This window comes from Anthonomus grandis, chromosome 8 (genome assembly GCF_022605725.1).
Source record: "Anthonomus grandis grandis chromosome 8, icAntGran1.3, whole genome shotgun sequence".
NCBI lineage: Eukaryota > Metazoa > Arthropoda > Insecta > Coleoptera > Curculionidae > Anthonomus > Anthonomus grandis.
This window is the reverse complement of record NC_065553.1, coordinates 3,853,227-3,879,432: the sequence shown is the minus strand read 5'-3', so window position 1 is coordinate 3,879,432 and position 26,206 is coordinate 3,853,227. Positions and strand designations below refer to the sequence as shown.

The 26,206-nt window shown below is 34.7% G+C and overlaps 1 protein-coding gene across 1 annotated transcript in view; it reads right to left on the bottom strand.

Moving 5' to 3' along the window:
* Window positions 1-466: 466 nt before the first annotated feature.
* LOC126739197 (uncharacterized) overlaps window positions 467-26,206 on the bottom strand; it is a 67,382-nt gene continuing 41,642 nt past the window's right edge. Inside the window, exons 3-7 of the mRNA XM_050444762.1 lie at window positions 15,587-15,664; window positions 14,994-15,133; window positions 14,798-14,942; window positions 7,362-7,558; window positions 467-7,308 (exon numbers count right to left, since the gene is read on the bottom strand). Of these exons, the coding sequence (XP_050300719.1) occupies window positions 3,952-7,308; window positions 7,362-7,558; window positions 14,798-14,942; window positions 14,994-15,133; window positions 15,587-15,664 (3,917 nt within the window). The 3' untranslated portion in view covers window positions 467-3,951. The remainder of the gene's footprint in view (window positions 7,309-7,361; window positions 7,559-14,797; window positions 14,943-14,993; window positions 15,134-15,586; window positions 15,665-26,206) is intronic.

Below are 26,206 nucleotides of genomic sequence, written 5' to 3'. Positions count from 1 at the left end.
TCAAGATTTATTTCTGTAAATGATTGTGAAGAAATTATCTGTGTTTTTGCAGCTGAAAAAAAGCAGCTGCAGTTTGAAAAGGAGGTCTTGACTTGGCTGTCATAATTTGAATATAATAAATAAGATTCTGACTATTGGTTTTTTATTAATGTTTGTAAACCTCTTAAAATAATCAGCAATATTGATTAAGCACTCACAAAAAAAAATTATCAAAATCGCATTTTTTGTTAAAATAAGACGGCGAGTTCTAAATTACCTAGAGGCGGCAAAAGTTCAAATCCGCCACTGGTTTTAGATAGCAGGGGCTATTTGCCAACAAATTTATGTTATTTATAAAATTTGCAATTTTTAGTTCTAATCTTTCAAAGTTAATTTATAAATTTTATAAAAAGCAACAATGAATATAGTAAAGTTTAGTTAAGCCTATGCTTTGTATCAGCTTAGGCAAATTAAATAAAAAATCAAATCATCAAATATAGTTCTTTATTTTTCAACAAAAAAAGGCTGCATAAGTCACAGTGTTTAATTGGTAATAAGGTCTATAAACATTATTTTAAATTTACTTATTATAAAACATAATAACTAATAAAAGCAGGGATAACATAGTTACCACTGAAATACAAAATGTAATCATCAAATAATAAAATATTGAAACAAAAACAATAAAACAGTCTCTTAAAACTACTATACAATGCTCTATCTAATCTCTTTACGGAGGTACAGTTTTATACTAAATAGCACAATAAGTTTTCTCAATCAGAGAATTAGCCCTTAAGTACTAGTAAGGCACATTACAATTTTTTTACTTACATCATAACATAATTTCTAGAGGATTCTTATGAGAATTTACGAATAATGTGCACTAGCGACTCTTAATATTACAATTCGTTGTACATTGTCTAAAAAATAGCATCCTTTTTGTAGCATTACTTAATTACTAAGTGCAATAAAATTAAATAAATGTTGCTTAAACAAGCCTATTTTCCTTTTGAGCATATTAATCGATAATTCCATGAAATCCATAAACATGCTTAAGCAGCAAACAAACAAAATTATTCAAATTAAGTACAGCACCATCAATACTATTTTGAGCATTCTGAGGTATGTATATGACAAATTGCAATATGCAATTTGTCATTTGTTTTTTTAAATGTTAAAAATGTTTATGTTACATCCTCCCACCATTAATACGACCAGAAAAGACAGTCTATAGGTATACATTGTTTTTTTTTATAATAATTTTTAATACATATTTTTCAACCAAGAATTTTAATAGTGTGGGCCCATTGCACATAAATGTAGCCAACATTAAGTAGTTTTCTGTGTCACCTTTCTTCATATAAGATTTCAGTTAAGTGTAGCTATGGTCTAATTGATATGGCCATTGGACTAAGGAATAATTTCAATTTATTTAGGGCTTACTTTATGTGAAAAGGTAACTAACATAATATCCCTATTATGAATGCCAGAACTTTTAAAGACCCTAGAAAAAGCATTTAAAGACCCTAATGGGCGTGTATACTGGTCGCTTCGAACGAAGACATCATATGCATAAAATTGGACTAGCAGTCAATACTGAGTGCATATTATGCATAGAAATCATATAAACACTAGTGAAAGAATCAATTCACTAATGGTAAGCCACCATTCTGATAATAGTTAGATAGACCAGTTGTCGCAGTGGGGGGTTATCAACTGATTACTCACATTAAACCTAACGTAACCTAGTCCCTTATTTTATTGAATAATTTAAAAAAAAACGGTTAGATATACATGATTGCAGAAGTTAATCATATGATAATCAAGTAACTATGGCAGATATACGTACAATCCAGAAAAAAATATTGAATGTACATTAACTAGCCAACTTCCATCCGATAATCAATCTTTTAATTTAGTGTGAATTCATGAGGTCTATGGATCTCATTGATATAAAGTGGAAAAAATGTTTCAAACTGTAGATTTCAGCTTTGCATACAACTCTGACACTACTGGAAACTGGTTGGGGGACCATCTGCAGGAATGGGGAACAAGACTCGGTGATTCTGTTATTTTCAAGGTTAAACAACTTTGCTAAAAAATTGAAGTGACCATCGAAAAAAGAACAAAAAGAATGCGTAAGATGCCAGGGAAGTCGCAGATGATGCGGCTCTGGATACGTATGAAGTTCTAAGTAAAAATTCTAAGTAAGCTTACTGTTGAGGTTTCGAATCGTATTTCGAGTATAAGAGAAATGAAAAAGCGGTTTGGTTTACTTTGCACATTATTATCCAGTCGATAATCCTCGTAAAAAAATCCTAATAAAAAAGCTCGCAATCAGAACCTGTTGTCAATTGGTCATAATGGAAATGAATTGGTCTTAACGGAAATGAATTGTTTAATGATATAAAATATGTCATTGTTAAAGGCAACGAAAAGAAATGAAGATAAATTAGATCTCAATCCTAAGGTAATATAACTGTTCGTTTAGTATTTTGAATTAGAAGCGTGTAAGACTCTTGCGACGGCTTTTAAAATGTTACTTACTCCACCACTTTGCCCGTATGCAGCACCTTATGAGCGCTCATTCGGTAGACTCAATATAATAAAATCTTATTTGAGATCAACTATGAGCCAACATCGATTGTTCAATTTGGGAATTCTATCAATTAAGAATGAAGCGGCATATTTTTAGATTATGGTGGCATGAATTCGTGGAAGCAAGAAAAGTTAAATTTTGAAATATACGTCGCCTCATCGAATATATTGCATATGAAATTATTAACAACGTAAAAAAGCTGATTACAGATGGGTTAAATGGTGTATATTTGGTCCAGAACGACCAGTATTGAATTTATGACGGATATGCTAGTCATGTTGGAGCAGATGTCACAAATATAGCTATTAAAAACCATCTCACACCTTTCTTACTCTCACTTACTCCAGCCCTTAAAATGTGGGGGCTTCTGTAACGAAAAATTGTTTTCGAAGATGATAAAGGAAATACGGATGGAAACTAGACTCAAAATATTAGTGAGTGGTTTTATTAAAGGGTAATAGATCCGCTAAATAAACCTTTTTTGTTCCAAGACTAGATTTGATGATCCTGACTTCTCTCGGCCTAGCACTTGAGCAAAAAATCATGAAAATCGAATCACAACCAACTTTAAGCTTGTTAGATATATTAACATCTTAAGAAGCAGAAGATTCCAGCAGATTGACGTCAACCAAGAAAATAAAACGTGCGCTTAGGAGCAGAAGTAATAAAAAAAGCCGATGTTGATAAAGTTTCAAGTTCAAATATAATAAAAAAGCAAAGCAGAAAATAGAACTAAAGCATATTAAAAAAAAATTATTTAAGTGAAAATAGAACTGTTGAATTTGACAAGCTAAGCAAAAGTGCTTTAGAAGAGTTTGATAAAAACAAACCTGCTGATGAACTTTATGTGCCAAAATAGAAATTGAAAATGACTTTTGCGTTACATTTTGTTTCTGGGAAAAAGAAAATGTTCAAATAAGTGATTAATATTGACGAAGCAGAAATAACTGTTATTTTACTTTAAAGCTCAACGATATCTGCACCACACTACTGTCGATTCCGATAAGTATATTTTTGAGACATCTCTTGAAGTGTTTGATTATTTTTTCGAAATAATTATGCTATGCCATTTTTCGCTCGCATTTGCTGTCATCGTAATAATCAACCCTGAAAGTACTAAACTGACACCCTGTATTGCATTGATTTATCAAAGCATATATGAGCAAGTACGACTGAAAGGTAATTTTTCTTCACTACGAACTCATACGTTGATACATAACTTTGTGCAATGAGCTCCAAAACTACACATTTATCTTTACGTCTTATCCTTTCCAACCGTCAGATTTATAACATTGTTACTGGGACTAAATACAGATAAAAATGCCATACAAACTCAAACACTTGGACTAGGCTGCCGAACTACCATTTTATCCTTACTTATCCTTTCCCACGGTCACATTCGTAACATTATTACTCGGATTAAATACCCATTGCTTAAAACTAGTTTCCGTTCCATTGGTGGGTGTTTGAGGTCCCTCTTCGCTTTTTCTCGGTGGTATTGGCGGTCGACTGCTTAAAGTAGGTAACCCCGAAGGTATTTTAGAATTGTTTCTGATTGAGGTCACCGAAACATTTTTGCTACTGATACTGGGTGGCTTAATTTTAGATGTGAATGGGGTAGAATGCATATTCGGGGACGGCGATCGCAGGGGCGAAGCCATCAACTCTAAAATCGCTTTCTCATCCTCGTTTTCCAAGTTTCTAGAGTCGCGCCTCTCGGGACTCATCGGAGGGGTTTTCATCGTCATTGAAATGGGAATTCGAGATTTGGGCGGCGTGAAACTCTCACGTCTGGGAGGGCTTTTGTCGTTCGACGCTTTTTCGAAATTTGATCTTAACAGCTCAAACGAGTGTCGCTTCTCTGGGGTTTTCCTGCCGCTACTCTCGTAGCTCGATGTGGTAAACCTCATCTCTGGTAAAGTTTTTAATTGCTCCTCGACAATTTCTTGTATTTTACTTGCCTGCTTCTCTATGTCACTGTTTTCTTCAAGAACTATTGACTTTGGTTCATCTCTGATGAACTCTTCTAAATTATTCTCGAAGTTCTGTATGTTGCTTTCGAAGGTCTCCATTCGGCGCTCGAAGTTTTTCACGTATTTCTCAAAAGCGTCTTCTAATTGATCCTCGTTTTTCTCCACTTTAATGGCAATATCTGATTCGTTATCACTTTTATTGGGAGTGAGTACTTGGATCTCAGTGATGTAAGATTTCTTTTCATGGTCAGATAGACTATTTGGTGCCTCTAGCTCAAGAGAAATTGCTGGGCTTTCGTCTTCTATGCCTTTAAACTGTTCATTTTCAATGTTCGTTACGAGCGGTTCCTCAATATGAAAAGTATTTTTCTGATCAGCTTCAAACGTGGAGTATTTATTTTGAGTTATTTCCACTTCGTTAAGAGTTTCTCCCGCTATTAAAGCTTCATTCAAAAGGATTTCTTCAGGGTTCTTTGTAAGCTTCGAAAAGGAGTTTTCACATATTTCCACTATCTGTTCTGCAGAACTCACTTCAACATTTACCTTGTTGGGTTGTGATATTATGACTGTTACATCATTGAGTGCTTCGCCACCCAATTCACTTGTATTATTTTCTAAGGCGGTGGTATACAATTCGTTGGGTTCATTATTGATGCTCAGTTCAAGACTATGCAAACTTGATCCGCCATTTTCTGTGACAGTCACATGACTGACGAGCCTATCTTCCTTCTTGGCATCATCTGATTTCGGTATCTCCTCACTTTTCTTACATTCTAAACTTTCGTAGGACCCTCTCGATACTTTAACATCATCGGGGACATTAATGTCGTTATCACGAGCCGCACGTTCGACAAATATGAAATTTGCTGTGGCACTCTTTTGGTTTTCGATACTTTTCGTTTCGTCTGGTAGATTATCGGTCGTTTGTACCACCGTAACGGTGTTGCCCGCAAAGTTCTTGTTGTAACTATCCATCACTTCATCGACTAAAGTCATTGAGGGCGGAGGTGAGGTGTTATTTAAAGTTTCTATTTCCCATTCGTCTTTGATCATTGGACCATCTTGATTTCTGTTCTTTGATAATAAAGAGCACGTTTGTGAAATGGCCATCTTTTCAAAGGGGGTTGCTGGAGAGATTTTAGGGATGCGGTCATTTATATTTATTATTGCCTCTTTTTCGGGAGTTTTTTCCCTTTTAGGGGGCACTGGCTTGATGCACTCGAATTCGACAGAAATGTTTGTACTTGGTTTGTTGCTAATTGAGAAAGTTGACTTAGTAGATACCTCTTGGTCCTCCCTGACCTCTTCGTTAATTTTTAATTTATTTCTTTCAGGTATAGCAGGTGACCCTTTAAAATCCTCATCAACTTCAAGGCTCCGTTTAGTGATTTCTGGTCCCAAGCGTTTCCATCCAGAGTTTTCGAATGTACCCCCATTCAACTCTGATTCATCAGGCCAAATTTTATTTACAATTTTGGCCTTATTAGGCTCCTCCATGGCATTTTTCTGATACTGTTTGGCAATCTCATCGGACAAAACCTCCAGCTCAGCACTTTCTCTTTTGATTTGCACCACCTTGTCCATAACGGCATTAAAGTGAGGCTCCGATTTACGCCTCAGCTCCAACTCCTCGTCATCCCTGTTAAGATTTAAGATCGCATCCTCTAAACTCTCCCATTCAGCTGACGATTTTAAACGGTTTCTTTGGAAGGTCGTTAAGCCGTCAAGAATAAGGGACAGCCGAGGCTCGCGGTCTATTAATAAATTCTCCCTGGCGTCATATGTTCGCTTTTTTGATAATCCACTGCCGGAAGTGTCTGTGATATCTAAGCTTTGAGCCCTTTCTAACGTGCCCGAGTTCGATTTAGGGGCTTTTTTCATGTTTGTTAGGTCACCAGTACTAGCAGTTTTTCTAGATTTCCGCTCCTCCTCTTGAATTTGGTGGATGGTGATGTCACTGGAGTTAAGTTCGATGGTGTTTACTGAAGACATATTGTTTGTACCGTCTTCGGAGTCTGAGTCGTACGTTTGAATGGGTAAGGAGTCGTTGTGCTCCAGATTGCTTAGGTCTTCAAAGGCTCTGCTTTTGCTTCCCGGTCCCAGTGAGAAGTTAATTTTTAATTCCGAAGGGGGTGACGGTGCCTTACCTTTTGATTTTTTTGACAAATCTTCATCGTTGGCCAAGCCGTTTTCTACAGAGCTTTTTCGGTTTCTTCTGGCCATTAGGGCGGCGTCGTTCATATGATCGGGTATTTCTAAAGGAATTCCGTTGACGTCCCTACGTATGCCTGAACCGGTCCTCTCGAAATCCGGCTCCGGAGATTTCTTTTCTCGCTTTTTCGCTTGCGGAGGTATCACTTTTAAATCAACTTCGTCAATACTGTGCCTTTCGATGTTCATATTGTTTTGATTTTGTTCCAGAATCTTCGGGCTCTTTTGCTGACTGTCCATGGGTAACACCTTGGTACCGAACTTATGCCCGACGACATTTTCAGACTTTTGATGTGTTTCGACTTCCAATCGGGTTTTCAGGTGCTCCTGATCGATACTTTGTTCCAAATGGGCCTTGAACATTTCTGGAGTCATTTTTTGAGGTGACTTTTCAGCTTTCTTTGGTCGGCCTTGGTTGGGACGCGGAGACTTGGATTCTTTTCTTTCCAGCGTGGTCATGTTGCTGCGTGACTTTTGGAGACTGGAATAGTTGGAGCTTGAGGAGTGGTCGTCTCCAAATAGCTTCTTTTTCGATGTTTTTTCAGGCTGCAAATTGTATCATTAATAAATCGAACTTGATAGGAAGGTGTGGAGCTCACCTGTGTTAAATCCATAGCGCTAGTACTTCGATAAATGGGATGTATGGGTGTATGGCCTTGGCCTTGTGAAGAGGCGAGTATTCTTCCACCTTTGGCTTCTATCATGACTTCGTAAGGACTGGCGTAGCTTAAGATATTGAGTGCGTCTTCGTACACCATATGCTCAAAGCTTATTGTAACACTATTAATTCGATCACCTGAAAATAATTAATGTTATGTTGGTTTAAAATGTGTTTTCTTTGATCTGAGCGGCATAGTCCGGACGTTTAAGAATTTTTATGTTTAATGTACTAATTTACAAATAGGGGAAAGAGGGGCATAGTGGAATAGGAATTGAAAAAGTGGAATTTAATTGTAATTTATAGTAAAAGTGGCGATATTTAGGTAGTTATGATTCAAATGGACTGGCTTTAACATGCTTTAATATAGACTCGTTACAGTCTAGTCGCGTCAGCTCTTTTTTAAATGATTTAGCTGCTTTAGTTTGTATTTTAAGGTAAGAAAATAAATCACGAGACAATTTTACCACTAACCAAACTTTAGTTGACTTTCGATACGTCTTTCGCTAACGATGTTAGCACCTTCGAAGATTAGAACTGAAGAAAATAAACTATAGATATGTTCATTTCAAAGCTAAATTAATATGCTGTTCGTTGTGCTACCTGATGAATAATATTGGTCCAAAAAACTCGATATATTATTGTTAAAATCTTTACCGAAATTGACTGTAAAATGTTAAGATGGGGCAAAGTGGAACATTATTCTTTGGGTTAAAGAGGAGTATTTGTACTTTGCCCTGATATTTTTAAGTAGCTTTTTTATTTATACCAATAGATTGCTTTTTTTAAGTTTGGGGCTGAGGGCAAAAAAGTTAAAGAAAGAAAGAAGAATAAATTTTGCTTTTATCAAGTTTTAGTTGCGTTCTTATTAAACATGCGTTATAATTTTTACATTTATTTTAGATACGTAAAATGGGGAAACATTGGCCCATTTTTTATTTTTTTTTTCTATTATTTCGCTTATAATAAAATACTTGTTAAACTCTATGGTATGTAATTTTTATTTATGCATTATAATGGATGTTCCTATAGATTTTGTACTTCAGTCTGCATGTATAATAAATTGTTTATCAAAAAAAAAAAATTTTTCAAGTTGGCCAAAGTTACCTTGAAATGGGAAAACTTTGTCCCGTGCATGTTAATTAGGTCTTGGGTTAAGGCTACACTGAAACGTAGGGGGTTAAATTGATTTTAGGTAAATAAAAGCTTAAGAAAAAATACTGGCGGTTTTTCAAACAGATAATAAACAGAAAAAATGCAAAATTTACAACACAAAAATTTATTTTTATGAAATTTATTGCAAATAATCAACACATTTGTTATAATAAGGGACAAAATATCAAAAACACTTTATCCTAAAGCTTTACAAAAATATTATATATATATACCATACATCTATATCATACATCTATACTAAAAATTACACTTATTTGTCAACAAAATTGTCAATTTCTGAAACTTTGTACTGATTTCTCTTAGATACCATTTTTGGCTCGTTAATTTTCTTAATGACGTCTTCCCAACTGTACAAAAGTTCGTTCTTTTTTTTTGGCCACCTCCAAAATTTAATTCCCTTTTCCATACAATCTACCCTAGGTCCTTCTTCTGAAATCTTGATAATTTTTTCAGGATATTGGTTGGAATTAAACGTTACCAACACAAAATCGCCTATGTTTAAATTAGCACGACTTGGTCTCTCAATATCAGGATTTTGAACAACCTCATTATTCTCGTCTTCAATCAAATCAGAAAATGAATCGCTTAGATTATCAGATTCTAAATCATTTTCATTTAAAGAGCTCTGAGAAGAGCTTGAAGACAAATTTCGTCTTGGCTTAGCGGATTTTTGTTATGAAGATTTAGGCTTGGTATCTGGGCTTAGTAGGTCACTCGAACTTATGCTTTTACTATCAGGAACCTGCTATTTTTTTCTTCTCTGTTTGATCCTATTTTCAGTTCCCAAATATTCTGCACGTTTTGCCTCTATCTGTTCTAAAAAAGCTGAACCCATCATGTCTTTATTCACTTCAGTCAAGTTTTTTGGTAGCAGATCAAGTAACATTTTCTTATTTAAAGGATAAATGCCACATTTTTTAAAACCAGAAATTAGATTCTGGCTTTTAACTATTTCTAGATTTTGAATTAGTTCTTTAAGTAAGGGTGGAAACAAATCCTTGGGAATACTTAAAAATCTGGAACCAGATTTTGACTCTTTTCACTTGGTTAAAATAATTCGCTAAGCTCTTTTTAGTGGGGCAAAAAATGCCACATCCAATGGTTGGGTGAGGTGAGTTGTATTTGGCGGTAAACATACGAATCTTATATTATTCTGCTCACATAGTTGAATAACCCTTTCGCTAATATGCGACGAGAGGTTGTCACCTAATAACTAGAACAGGTGCATATTCGTTTCTCACTTCCGGAAGAAAATTATATTCAAACCAATCTTTAAATGTAGGTCCGTCAAACCACCCACTCTTGGAGCGGTTGTAGCGACTTCTTGGGGGGCCATTTTCTGTCCAAGTAGTCCAGATATGCTCGGCCTTGTATACAACATAAGGAGCAAGTCATTTTCCTTCTGCATTGCCACAAAACCTAACAGAAGTGGCATTTTTGCTAAAATTGCATATTTTTTCAACATACTTAGCCCCTCTTTTACAAATGACATTTTTGTTTCCTGGGTCGTCACTAAGATTGGTCTCATCGTAATTCCATATCCGAGAGGGTGAAATGTTTTCTAAAGCAACTGCCAAGTTTTCCATATAGTCATTCAATGCCGCTTCAGAAACTTCTGCTCGAACTCTCTTTATATTGAAAATAATTCATTGCGCTAAGTTTTTATGACGCAGCAATTAAGGTTTTGTCCACTCATATCCAGGCAGATTATCTTTGAACAATGAAATACGGGATCCTTTTTTGTCTAATTAAGCTTTAACAGCCATCCGAAAGTCCATTGCAACTACAGGAAAACCGAAATCTGCTAACTTGATATGATGTTGTTCAAAAGCAGCTTCTTCCGCATCTGAAGAGACTCGAGATCGGCCAATTTTTGATTGTAGATCTAGGAATCCCATAAGTTGCGGCAGCAATTCGTTGAGACATTCGACCTGATCTTATTTGTTGTAAGCATTCTTCCAGTTTTTCACACGTATAATTTGCATAGGATCGTCACCCAAGGCGTTTTTGGGTGTCGAGGCATTACTAACATTCCTGAAAAAAATATGAATGTAAAATATTTGTTGCTAGTTGTTGAGGTAACATTGGCCCGCGGGCCAATGTTACCCCTAAATATGGGCCAAAGTTACCGTAAATCATATTTCTATTTATTATCCAGGACAACAACAAAAGGATAGTTAATAATATACCTAAAAAATAGGTTACGCTATATTTTATAGTCAACTATAACGCCAATATACTTACCGAGATACTAGAACTTTCCTAACAATTGGTGCCAATCAAAGTTTTAATGCGTAAGTTATTGAATAAAAATCGACCTTCCGGCTTCAAGATCACCGTTCGACTGAAAAACACGCGGTCGCCGTCGTGCGGCTGTTAATGAAAGTACAAAAACGCCCTCTATCGACTGGAGTTTACACAATAGAGTTGTTATTTACTTTTTTGGCGCTATTTTTAAAATAATCTTTTTTCTTAATGTGGGCCAAAGTTGTCCGCAAAGGGTTAATGTTTCCCCATTTGACAGTAATGGCTGATAATAAACATTCCTGGTAGCAATATTCCTGGTCAAAAACTTTTATGGAATTAGTAATACAATACGTTCGAACTGGAGCATGCGGCTATCAAGTCCAAATCCAATATCGTCCCAATCAGTACATTATATATAGACGTGTAAAGTCAGCAAAAACATCCGCAAAAGCTTCAGAAGAGTGTTTAGGTCAGTTTAAAACTATATTTAAAGTGGAACAAGAACGTGAAGTAACCGATTACGCTGTATTAATGGAAAGCAAACTATCTGGATTGACTCGACACGACTTAAGAACTTTGGCGTATCAAAATTAGGAAAAAAACAAAATAGCTAATAATTTTAATGCTAAAACTTGTTTGGCGGTGGTGTATGGTTTCTTACCTAGAAACTCACACTTGCGATTGCCTTTTCCAGAAAATACTTCAGCGGCAAGAGCGACTTTCAATAAACCCAATGTAGACAATTTTTAAAGTTATTGGGCGAACTGCAGGATAAATATCCCTCTACTCCTAGTCGTATTTAAAACTGTGATGAGACCGGAATCTATCATCCACTATACACAATAAGCTGTCGAACATGTTATCATTAAGGGAAAAGAAACAGGTAAGAGCTATTTAGAGAAAGGATTTGGACATTGTGATTTTTTTTTTATTCTAAACTTTTCAGGTAGAGGCTCTATCATCTGCTGAAAGAGTTTTTGTCACTGCGGAAATTTGCTTCAAGGCCGCCGGCTTTTTTGTTCCTCCGCTGATGGTATGTCCTCGAGTAAGAAGAAATCGCTTATTTCAATTAAATAAGCCTTCCACCAGAGCCTAGTAGAATACCACCCATCTGGACCGATGCAATCAAATATTATTGCACCGGTGTGGTTTACACATTTTTTTAAATACGACAAATCAACTGTTGACGATCCTGTATTACTTATATTGGATGGCCATTCAACCCATACAAAATATTGTTTTGATTAAAATGGCAAGAGATGAGAGACATACATCTGAGAGGTTGCAATCTGATGTATCCTTTAAATATATAATACTCGCAGGAAGCAAAATCCTAGCTTCGAAATCATCCTGGTCAAGATTTTTTTTTTCTTATGGTAAAGACAAGCACAAGAGGAAAGTCCTATGTCACTCTTGGAGTGGTGCTTGCGCGAAGATATTTGTGGGCATTTATCTTGAATCGCTGTAGGTTGTATGCGCCGGGAAATATGTGAGGTGGAAGTCCGTTCCACAAAGAAGATGTTCTCCAGGTGAATGAGTCCCGATACAGCGACGTCCTTGGGGTAGGCAGGTAGACTCAATGTTGATGAGCCGCAACCCCGCAACTGCTAGACGCGTCTTTCTTGCCGGAACAGGCCTGGGTGGAATCAGGCCTGCCAGCTCAGAGGAGCACTTACCGTGATAATAACGGTAAAATAAACAGAGATCAGCCACCTTTCTCCTGTGCTCCAGACTATCCAGACTCTTTGTCAGTTCTGGTTTGTCGATAAGACGAATAGCTCTCTTCTGTATAGAATCCAGCAGGCTTAAACTATGCTTGGGTGCAGAGCTCCAGACATGCGAGCAATACTCGAGAGAAGGGCATATTTGAGCCTTATAAAGAGTCAGCAGCTGTTCTGGTGTATACAGTTTTTTCGTTTTGAAAAGCACTCCGAGTTTTTTGGAAGCCGCCCTGGCGACCTCGGCAACGTGGTCATGCCAGGACACACTGTTGGTGACTTTGACTCCTAGAAGATGTAAAGATGATTTCATTGACAATGTTTTCCCTGCCATAACCAGCTCCGGGCCACCAAGGTTAGTCTTCATCGTAAATACTGCAGCCTGCGTTTTTTTAGCGTTAAAATTGACCAAATTGTTATCGCCTTACTCCAAGATTGCTCTAATATCGTTGTTGGTTGAAGCTACTTGTTGCTGCCTAAGATTCTGAGAACTTGCGGTTGTCGTTGGTTTGGCGGACTTAAATGTGAAAATAAGTGTGCTATCGTCCGCAAAACTGTAGATTGGATTGACAGTGGTTCCTAGCAAATCGTTGATATATACCAAGAAAAGGGTGGGGGATAGAATGCATCCTTGAGGGATTCCAGCGTTAATGTTAAATTTGTTAAAAGATATTATCATTTACGACGACGGATCCATTTTTGATTCAACATTCCTACAGTACGGTCTTACAATCCCTATATTTTTCCCGGAGAGTTATTTAAACCAGCTGAAACAGCAGACATAGTTTCAGATATTGATGCATTAATGATGGAAATATAAGAGAGGACGCGATTTCCATCTCAAACTACGTTGGCAACTTAACTACTGGTAAACGAAAAAGTCCAAATAAATCTGAAATAAACGTTCATGTTTCTAATCCGCAAAAAAATGTCGCCTCAGCAGATGCAAATTCTTCAATGGACAGCATTTATTATTCTCCATGGGACCTAATACCCGTTTCAAAACCAAAAACAAAATAACAGTTAAAAGAGAAAAAGCTATCATAATTACCAATAAACCGAAGTCCGAACAACCTAAGGCAACTAATAATCCGGTTTCTAAAGGAAAAACAAAAAATGTTAACAGAAAAATTGAGACCTATGTTAGCAATAAAGGAAAAAATAAGGTGTGTGAGTCCATAACAGCAGAATGAACTAATGAATTAGAATGAGACGATGACCTTTCCTTTAGTTGAAAAACTGACATTAAAAAAAGACAATGTTGGAACTAGTTAAGAAAAGAGATTTTATATTAGTAGAGTTGAAAAATAAAACGAGTAAGACTAACACAAAAATGTTTGTAGCGGAGACCAAGGGTATTTTAGATGAGGGAGTAAAAGTATCGTTTATATGTCAATATTGTAACACACCACGTAACATTTAGGGTTCTCCGGATGTTCCGGATTAAAGCTTTGTTTTTATGACAGAAGTTATTGGTCTGCTTAAAATATTTGAAAAATATAGATATGGCAAAATAAGATTTTTCCTATATACAAGTACAGGGTAAAATGCAATAGAAATATATTACACATATATACTACTTTGCCCACATTCATTTCCATTTTGTCCCGAATATGGGGCAAAGTGGAAATTTTTTATTTTTTACATTTGATAATGAAAGTTCCAAATTTAAAATGTATTTTATTTTTACGGTTTTCCCGCAACTTACTACTTTGTTTAAAGCTACTTTGCCTTAAGTATTTCACTTTGCCCCACAGTTCCCTACAAATATTTTGATCACTCGTAGAAATCTTTACCAGACTAATATTCAAACTTTCCAGGCTTATTTGGGTATATTCAGCCGTACAGGTTCGGATTCTTTAATGTATATCTTTTCTTGGGTTTTAAGACTTTTACTTTATATTTAGGAGTTTAGTATAAATATATTTTATTTAAATCGAAAAGTTAAATTAAAGAAACTCAAATCGAAATCAGGAAAAATTTGTAACACCACGGTCCTTAATATGCTCGATCTGACTCTGATATATGAGAAAAGTGTAAAATCGCGTGTGTACGAGAAAGAATAAAAAAAGCAAAACTTTAAGTGAATGTGTATCAGTTTCAATGATCCGTCCAACCGTGTTTGATAGAAAATGTTTACATTCAAATTTTCCTAATACATTAAAAAAGAACATATGCGCTCGGACTATGCCGCTTTGGATGAAAAAAATAATATTATCGGCAAACATTCACATACCGGGATTTAATTTCCCCGATTCGTATGCCGGCCCTCGATGCAAAATGTCCCGAATATAAATGCCTTCTTTCATGTTGCCGCATATGTTGAACCCGAGCCCGGTAAAGTCCTGACTTTTGAGGGCCACCACCTTAACTTCGTGATTCTGAAAAGAAGTTATTTAATAAAAAAAAATCGGATTTCGAATGCTATTTACCTGTAAATTGGAATCGTCTAAAGCTTTCTTCTTTTCCGGTTTCAATTTGAGGGCGGCCAGGGGCGACCAGTGGCCCCATTTGATTTTGCTCGCGCTTTCTTGCTTCGGCATTTTCTCGGATGTCGCTGTAAGCGTCGCATCTAAAATTTAAATTAAACCACTTCAATCGGAGATTTAAGGAGACATTTTCCTGAAAAATTTAGAAAATTGTATTGCAGCTCGATTCATCTTAAATAGATATGGGGAAAACAACAGTTGCTAACCTGTAGTCTATTTAAATAAATAAATAAATAAATAATGACTTTTATTAAAACAAAAATCTACATCATGAATAAATGCTTATACAATACCTCATTTCTGTTTTAATGCAGTTTAAGTCTGGCGCAAGTCTAGCTTAAAGCTACTCAACTGAACCAGACATAAACACTATAATAATATTTTAGATATATTATATATTAGCTAAACTAAAATAAGAAATATATGTATAAATTTCACCAAAATTACTATACTATTAGTTCATTAATTCTTTTATTAGACAGAAAATATATTAAAAACATTAATTATTAGATAAGAAAAAAAAAAGAAAAATTTACCTTTAAATCCTGGATTATCGAAAGCATATTCAGCCTTAGCACCTCTCTCGGGATCGGTTTCCAAAATAAGATGATTATCTGGAAGTAAAATAAATAAATAATAATTTTATTGCATGATCTTAAATTACAATGCATGTATGCTAAGGCAATAACCAAATACAAATCAAAATATATATAAGATTAAACAAAGGTGAAACGGCACTTTTCAAAGCGTATTTTAATAATCACCCCTAAATTCAAATGAAATGAATACCTTAATAGGTTACAGCTGGATAAAACTAACAAGTTACAACAATAAAACACGCAATCAGCATTGCATAAAAAAGGTTCATGATAGTGTAACACACAATAAGCACCTGGGTATACAATAGCTCAATAATATAATATTTTCAGGCACAATAATTTATCTGAGACAAGATGCTTTAAATGGCTTTGAAAAACAGAATTGCTTAAGCTTTCCATGGCATGACGAAGTTATTTGTATATATCAATGATATGAGCACTTACATGATCTCTTCTGGACAGACATCTCACATACAGTACACATGCATTCTATCCCTTTTGCACTCCATATTTGTTTTATTTCGTAAAAGACGGCCCTTATACTATATTAAGATACCCAGGCATAGACAAACTTTTTTTTTGGAGTTTTGTAATTTCTGATAAAAAAAAATTCCTGAATTTATCAGTAAAAAGTCATTCTTAATCTCATCAATCGAGTTAAGGGTAGTACTGTCAAGTATTACTTGGCAACAAGAAACATCAATATCACTTCTTAAGAACAAATTGGCTTGTGCTTTGTTAGGATTTATAAGAAGGAAATTCTTAACTGGCCAGTACGATATATTCTACAAATCCTGGCCAAACACTGTCACAAAGAAGATCTGGAGACGTAGGTAAATATAGGATATGTGATGAGCAAGTTTCGATGTAAAGACATTAAACAGAAGTGGTCCAAGTTTCCCTGTGGAACCCCTCTCAACACTTTTCACCTCACACTCACAACCACAACACTCACCTCACACACAACCTCTCACCCTCCAAGTATACCTCACTCCTTCTAACCCGACCGCCTGCAGCCTTCTAAACCGGTTACGCTCTTTCATGTTATAACGCTGTAACTTGGCCAGCAGAACCTACAGATCTAAACTGTCAAAAGCTTTAGTCACGTCCACATTCACTCTAAAGGACATCAAAGTGAATTGTCAAAAGCAGTGGAAATGTCGCTAGTGATTCTTAATAGAGCGGTAGCACATCCATAATGTGACCCAAAACCTGACTGAAACTTAGGCAGTATATTCCTTACTTTCTTGAGGATTTTAGAGGTTGCAGTAATATGCTTATTGGTCTGAACTCGTTTAAATTTGATGGATTATTCACCAATTAATTCGGCATTGGATTAATAAGGGCCATCTTCCAGAGAGCCGGTACAGTGCCTGATTGTAAAAAGAAATTTACTACATTAACTAAAGGCTCAGACGATTTCAATATCCTTATTAAAAGCTGATTTACTCTAACAGCATTTCTCTTAATACTTTCAATACATGTAAAAATATCCTCCTCAGTCACCAGTGAAAAATCCAAAGGTTCCCCTTACAACCAAGAACTGATAAAATAATCAAAAATCTCTGAATCAGCCCTGGTTTGTGGAATCTCATCCAAAAATAATTGTTTATTGAATAAACGGCAATAAATATCTTTGGGTTTAATATTAAATTTTGATATCTTATACCAAGCTTATTTGCTAAGAAAAATGTTATTTTTTCAGCTTTGACTGCATGTGCTTCAAAATCTTTTAGCCGAAGATAGTATCGTTTACTTCCAAAAGGTTTGAGAGTTTTGAATTTAGAAAAAAGCTTAATATTTCAACTTAATCATCTGTCTTAAATTAAAGGTAAGCCAAGGAAAGCTTGGATTTCTCAGTATAATTCTCTTAAGAGGGTAATAAGAATCAAATATATTTACTGATTTTTCATTAAATATAAGAACCTTGTTATCAGTATCACAAGAAACTTAGAGGTTTTGCTTTGCTAGTCTATTCTCTGTAATTCGGATTGAAATTGCTCTGAGTCTGACAAAGTTAGATTTCTATACTCTACTATTTTATTAAAATGTTTGGCTTTTTTATATTTTAAAGAGCATGTTTTAATGTGAACCTGTGGTTCTTCATGATCCACAGGTTCACATGGTATCACACCACTATCAATAACCAAATCGGGTGGGTTTACAAAAATTAAATCTATGAGAGAATGATTATTTGTTGTCATTCGAGTAGGATCCTTAACTAATGGACAAAAATGAAACGAATTAAAAATATCCTTTATAAACCTAGAATTCACAATGGGTCGCGACAAAAAATGTATGTTAAAATCACCGGCCCATAGACAAACATCACAGTTAAAATTTACTTCAGGCAACAGGTCAGAAAAACTTATATAAGTAAAATAAAAATATAAAACTGTAAAAGTTTTATTACTACCATAGAAAAATCTGCTTTAATGCACGTTTTGTGACCGCACGGTATATTTAATGAAAATTCTACAATAATGCGACCTTGAAGTGATTGAATTGAAACAAACGTACCGAGAATATAAATAAGCCGCACCTTATTGCAAATCGTAGATTTTATGGCACAAATTGTTGTTTTTCGTTTGTTGACTTGCTGTACAGAAAGAATGTTGAAGCTGCTTTCATCTTACGCGTTTTTTTTGCCCAACTCTCTGCTTAACGTTTTTTTTAATCGTTTCTAAAAATAGATAATCGTCCCAATAAATAATTCACTAATTAGAATCAAACTGTCGTAAATCGCACATACGTTTTAAAAACAAGATTAAATTATTATTGGATTAAAGTAGAAATGTTTGAGGGGACAGATTAATCCTCGCGAGTCCGATTATTAAAAACCCGTTAACGTCTATCTTTAAAATGTTAAACTACAAAATTAAAATTTCAAATTAGACATCTGTCGTGTGTGTGTGAACCAAACCAAACAGATTTTTTTTTTCAAAATTTATTGAACATAGTTTTTTTTAAATGGGCGTGGCGGATAAATGTTTTGACGTCAAAATGACGTTGAAAATGATAGATATGCGCCATCTTGGAAACACGAGTACAGTGCCTCTTGCTGTAGTCTTTTTTTTAAGGTTTCTCTTTATGGATTGCTTTTCCTTTAAAATCTTGACCTGAAACCCTCCAGTAGCTGTTCTATGGAATGATGTTTATTGTATTGAATAGTGATGGTACTTAGATACTTATGGCTATACTAAGCATGCAGAAGCGTTTAGGCTTTAATGGTTAAATCTTGGATGAAAATTGGAAGTGAACTGTACCCTGTGTTCAGCAGGGTATTTATTGGAATTACATGTCTCTACTTAGACTCCTTCCCGCCTCTCTTCTCTGAAATGTCTGATCCTGAAATTGTGTCTTCCATCTATCCCATATATGGTATTATATATTTTGTGTAGGACATGTCTCAGCTCAATGCAGAGATTTACTGGATTTACGGCTTGAATGTTTAGCTAATTTTATTTGAAGGTTGTCTATCAATTTACACTTCTGGTCCCCATTGTCAACAATTAAACGAGTTAAGGGAAAAGGAATCTTAATTTTTGTCATTTTAAAGATACCATCGAGTACCATTTGTGATATAAGATTGTTGTATATAATGGAGGTATGCAACTTTATATATTCAACTCCAAAAATAAAAAGTAATATTGTAAGACATAACTAACAGACCAGAATGTTAACGAGCCAAATGTTGAACATACCTCCATCAAAGAAAAATATAAACAAAAGATTTGTCACTTATTTAGGTCCCAACTCTTTAATATGATTATGAAAAATGTCCCTAGGAAAAAAAATATTTTCTTACTTAAAGACCACTTATTTATTAACAAAACTATGTTTTTGGAAGTTGTTTAATTTTTGTGTTTTGTGTATCATTAGTAGCTATATGTATAAGAATAGGGTCTTTTAATGTATGGTGTGGGTATGATAAAAAATATTATAACTTGTGTTATGTGTTATGTAGGGGAATTATGAATTATGTATTTTGGCTATTTATGTTTTTTTTTTGTAAAGAGCTATAGTATGACAGGTCTTAAAAGAATTATATTTATTTTTTTTAGAGTAAAAAGAATTAAAATATAGGTACTTACATTTATTTGAGTACATAACGATTTATTTGCACAAACATGCACAATACAGGTGCTTTGTACCTAGGTGCATGTACAGTTAAAATTGTAGGGATAGTGTTAAAAATATTTATATTATATTTTGTTATTATGTACATATATTTATATTTGTTAAATAAATTGAAATTGAAATTGAGTATTGCTGTCCATGCCATATTCCCGATTTCTGAAAAATAGCGATTATTATAATCCAGGAATGAACCACAAGAATCACAGGTTTGATCAAGTTAATTGTCCTAATTTACCTATCCTAATGTTCCCTCTGATGTCAGGCAATTAGCAAGTAACTGAAATGAAATTTTTCTTAATTGTTAAAGTTCTGTCAGGGTATGATTTTACAACTTTTTATGTGCCCAAAAACTTTTTATTAACCAAAAGTATAAAAGGTGTTTACATACAGTTATTTAGTACTTTTTAAATACATTTACTCTTACGAAAAACATAGGCAGATATGAGTTTTAAAAACGGTTAGATCAAAAACATTAAATTTTTTTAGAGTTTATCACTTATGAGCTGGCTTATAGGGCTAACTGGACCAATGCTACTTTTTTAAATGTCTTATTATATTATTATAAACTGGGGTATTTGGCGGGTTTTAAATACCAATACAAAAAAATTGTAAGTTTTTAATGAATTGGCAAAGTCTAATTTTCGAACTTTCATTGCCTTTATTTTAAATTTAGCACGGCGTTTCGGTTGGGAAGTATCTCCAACCAATATCAAAATAAAAAATAATAAAAAAAAATAAAAAAGTATTTATTTCCCAAAAAGGCCTTTTTCAGTCATGTACAACCAGTGGTTAATCATGGCCATGACAATCTTCCACTTGTCAAAAGCACCTGAATTAGAAAGACAATGCATTAGCATAATAGGGCCGAGCACCATGCGTCGCGGAACACGACACTCAACATATTAAGGTTGACTTGAACTTTTTCCAACTGTTACAACTTGCATTCTCTTGGTTAAGTAAGACTTAAACAGAGTGAGTGAAACACCTCTTATAGCAATATTTTCAAATTTCATTAAGAGAGTGTGGTGTTCCACTGTATCAAACGCCTTTGACAGGTCCCAGAAAATCGCTAATGACTTAAGTCCTGTTAAAACTGTCTGCTACAAAGTATGTGACCTCTGCAATTGCGTTCTCAGTGTTTCTCACCTCGATTTTTCAAGAGATCAGTCAGTTTTAATTTTATACACTTTTCACGAATTTGTGTTTCTCTTTAATTCCTTTTTTTTTCTAGATGTTGGGAATATCAACTCTGGCCTGGTTGGGAATTTCAACACTAAAAGCTCCTTGGTTTTGCTCCTGCTTTTAGAAATCTTTTTTTCCTCAAATGTTGCTCCTTGCATAAAATCTTTGCTTCTGTCCGATGTATCTTGTGGCCATTGGACGAAGCATGTACTGCTATGCATTATCTGGAAACCTCTTCGTTTATTCCGGTCCCTTTTCGATGTTCTTTTGTCCTGACTTGTAGTGGTCATTTTGTCTCACCTATGTATGACTCTCCATGTTCACAAGTTAATTGGTTATACGCATTTGGTATACGCAGTTCTTGGTGTCTAGTAGGCATTCTGGTTTGGCCTTAGATACAGTCTCAATGTTAAATGTTCTGGCAATTCTCCCTAGATGTACGAAACCACTAAAAATCCTGTAGGACCCTTCAGTTGATGTGGCTTTTTCCTTATTATTTCTGCTACTTTCCTAATAGTTGTCTTTTTTATTTTGCTGGGATACCCGTTCTGCTGTAAGTTGTTGGTGATGTGTTCTATCTCCTAGTTGAGGTCAACATGGTTGTTGCATATTATGGCTGACTTTCTATACAAAGTATAAATTATTCCCACTTTTGTTGAAACAGGTCGACTGAAGTTGTAGTGTAGATGTGGTCCTATGTGTGTTGACAACTGATGTTCTTAAGCGTCCATTGTAGTTCTTTACAAGAAAGTCTAAAATGAGTATGCTGACTCAGTTTCCAGCTCCATCATAAACTTGATGCTTGCCTAATGCTATTTATATACTACAGAAAGTTTGCTAGCTCTGTATCGCTTTTGTCTCCAATAATAAATATGTCATATCGAAGTCATACCATGTGTTTGAATTGAGCTGTCCTTATAGCATGATCATCGAACCACTCTATGTATGTCTGCCACTACTAGAGATAACGGCGAGCCCATTGGAAGTTCTTCTTTCTGGCGGAAGGTTCATCACTTCCTCTAGTGGAAGTCCAGTGTGTTCTGCATGTGTTGTGTCCTATCTGAGTCTTTCTTTGACGACGTTAAGGGATTAGTATAATGACCCTTAACATCAAAGCTTACTAGCTTATCAGTGGGTCCAACGCTAGTGGCCTGAAGGAGTTCGACGAAACGAGCTGAGTTTAAAGAGAGTACAAAGGAGTTCGTGTTCCCTTGTAGTGTCTGGATAATGCTAAACATGAATTTGGTTGCAAAGGCTTTCCTTGTTTGCGTATTTTAGGAAGCTCATAGAAATGTGATATCTTGCGATGGTGTGAAGTGAGTTTGATCCGCAATGCATCAGAGAGATAAGCAGAATAGTTTCGAAGAGCCCTGTAAATTCTGCCCTCTTATATCTGAGTTTCTTATGAAAGATTCTTCATCAGTTTCCATACATTTCATGGTTTTTCCATGGTGTTTAAAAAACTTTCTTATGTATCAAGTCGCCTTCATTAAAATGATATAAACCATTCTTCTTTAAAATTATATAAACCTCATTTTCGTAGTTGTCTGAAAATTGATCGCTAAATCTAAACTTAAATCAATTGTATCAATGTTACAGTCAACTCTTTTGCATTTTTTATGACTTTGTTTTGCTAGTACTTTTTTAAAGGCTAGTTTGCATGGTTAGCGTTGCAAAATTGTTTTTGATGCAATTATTTCGCAATAGCTAGTATTCTTCCTCTGAAATGCATTTGGCGGCTTTTGATCGCTCTGAATACTTAACCAGTTCCTCACCTATATTAATATAGGTAATAAGAAAATACTTTATTTTATTTATATATTAATTGTTTAATTGTTATGCAGTTTAGACGAATAAAAGACAGTACATGTATGGACAGTATAGGCGAAAAATTAAAATACAAAAAAGAGGAATCAAAGGGATCATTAAGACTGAGCAGGATCCTAACCAAGTGCAGGCTTTTAGGGCCCCAAAGGACAAAAAGAAGTTTATCACAGTTGTAACTAAACTCAGGACTTTTGATATAATGCTCTACTAGCGACCAAATTTTTTGGACAAAAATTTATCGGCTACTAGGTAAGATGAAATTAAAGTCTCTTCAGATAATAATCGTATTTATACAAAAATATCTTACAAAAGTACTGTACTGTAAAATCAAAAGCTGAATAGATTTTAACAAATCTCTGCAATACAACCCAACGTTATATATATTATTGCAAACCTTAGACTACCAGACATCAACGTTTTTGCGCCTTGGTATGTAATATACGTTTAATGTACAAAAAAAAAGACATTTTAATTACTCAATTAAAAACACATCAAGCGTTTACATACAATAGCATCGAAGCGACGACTCCCTGAAATTTAGTTTAACCAGGTATAAAAAGCTTTTAAAAAAAACTTTGAAATAATTGCGTAATTAATTTAAAAAGTGTTTATAGTCCCGCATCTTTATAACAAACAAAAAGTTATTTTAGTGCTAATGCAATTTTCCCGTGATTGGGTTAAGCCAACCGAAGAATGCGAATTGTTTTCATAACCCAGATATTAATGTATTATAGTGTGTTTCACAATCATCGAGCAGTTATGCCCACAAGTAAATCGACTTTATGTGTGAAAAAATTATTTCCACCTAGATTGGTCAATAACCTCTATATCCTTGTCGTCTGTCTATAATGATAATTCAAGTGGTATATGCGTATATATGCCTACGTAATACCAGTCAAAGCACGACCATCGGCATTCCTTTTGAAATGGATGATTATCTTTCATTTAGGGATCTACGTGTTAATGTTTTGGAATTCATGACAAGGTTCATCTGAAGATTCTTGTTCTTGTGTTAGAAATTAGTATTCCCTTCTTTATTTATGATATTCCCTGATAGCACTTCACTTATAGAGAATGTACCACCAATATGTTTTCAAATAAATGCTTGTCGTTTTATAGTAGCATTTTATAATGCTTTAACCCTTTGACCTATTTGACTGGTAATTGTGGGCCTGGCTTTGATTTTTCTGCAGTGACTTCAATCCACGGCTCATTAAAACCATAAAAGCTTGATTATTGTTTCCTTAACAAAACTGTTTAACTTAGCTATCACGATGGGCATTTCCCCCGATTGTTTTAAAGTTGCAAGAGTCATACCCATACGTAAAAAACCATCTAAGATAAATCTAGAGAATTATCGGCCTATTTCTTTATTCCCAATTTTTGTTAATATCTTTGAGACCTTACTGAATAGTCCAAAAAAAGATTACTTTGAGCAAAATTCATTGTTTTATGTTAGGCAACATGGCTTTAAACATCAATACTCAACGGATACAGCGGTCATGGACTTGTGTGACAAAATTCTGGATGGTTTTGAGTGTAAAGTTTCCACTCTCAGGCAACATTTTATGATTTGTCAAAAGTTTTTGATTGAGTGGAACATAGAATTATTCTTCAAAAACTCGTCTATGACAGACTTGAAAATTTAAGTAATATTACATTACACATGATGTGCCGCGGGGCTCTGTTCTTGAGCCTCTTCTAGAATATGTGAATGATCTTTCCAGCTGTTATCCTAGGTTTGTATTTTATCTTTTTATTGATAACACAACATCCCAGCCTAATTAGCCAGATATTATGGCCAGGAACAACTTGTAAATTGATAGTAAGCTGGATTTGGTATAAGACTTCATATAGAATTCAGGAAATATAATACGTCTCATGTATTTCTCTGGTGTATCATATGAATATGCAATATATCAATGAATATTCACTTAATTTCCATAATAATAAGGATAATTTCAAATAACATTTAATAAGCATCTATTTACCTTAAGCTCCAAATGAGAATTTATTTTTTATTTAAAATCCTAAGTAAAAACCATACGGGGCACTTACTCGGCTTGTGATTGGTCCAATATATTATACTTATAAGCAAAGCCGTTGTAGAAATTCGTCTGGAGCGGGCTTAATAATTAATGACTAACGACGACTTTGACAAATGATAAGCAAATAATATAAACAATTGTCTCTAACATTTACCAAGTTTATACGGACAATTAAACCACTTTAGAGGTTAAACCGATTTAGATATAATTCAGTTTGGCGAGTTTTTACATGAGAGGATTAAGAAAGGGATTCTAGCTTAAGATTAAACAGTTGTTTACCATTGCCAATCTAAAAATTACAAAAAAAAATGGTTGAGCTGACTGGTTAGTTTATTACTTGAACGTTGTAACAAGTTAACATCTAATCTTAAAATATCTGTTTATTTCTTTTTTTAAATCATTTGCACATTTGTGTTGGTAGCACTGGGAGTTAAATCGGTTAAGTGGTAACAGGTATTTACACGGTAGTTAAAAGCGGTTTAAAACCGGATCATTCACTTATTTAAATCGATTTAAGCTAAACCGGTTTACGATCACTAAAGCGGTTTACGGGTGCTTATACATGCTAATTATGTTAAACCGATTTCCACTAAATCACTTTAAGGTGCTCGCATAAACTTGGTAAATAAAATATCTATAATATATAATTATATTTCAGCACTCCAACTTCCCAATAAGTGATCTTGATCCTTACATGTGCTAGAAACCATTAATTAAAAAAAATGCTACTCTTTATCTTATTCCCATCTGTCAACAATCATAAAGCCTGATTCAGACGCAGCCAGTGATTTAGTAAAGTAATTTGTTGGCTAATAAGAGTTGGCTTCATTCTGGTGAGTTGTGTCAGTTGTGTTAACTGGCTGATATTTTAATCATAGTCGTATCATTTATCATAAGTTCTTTTTGTGCTTAATGATCATCAAATTTTATTTTTCTAAGAAAAATAATTTTTCAGGACTTTTTTGTAGGAAAAACTTTGGGAAAATCAAGAGACGATTCGGAAGAACGTATTGCAAAGTTAGAGAAACTGATAAACAAGGAAACAGAACGCTCACGCTCTCATGGCCGTTTATATTGAAGAAATTATAAACCAATCTAACATAAACATTTTAAGATCAAAAAGCTCTCATCGAAAGACCTTTGGATTCTAGCACATTTCTCACAAGATAAATCCTTGATGTATGGAATACAAGATATTCGAAGAATTCTCATAGCCGAGACGAATCGACTGATGGACAAGCAGAGGCCTATCAGAAAGAGTGCGAAACGCTCGAAAAAATCTTAAGAACAAGGCATATCGAGTGCGAGACACTTGGAATTAGGTGTACATAATTATTAATTATAATAGGCATTCTAAAGA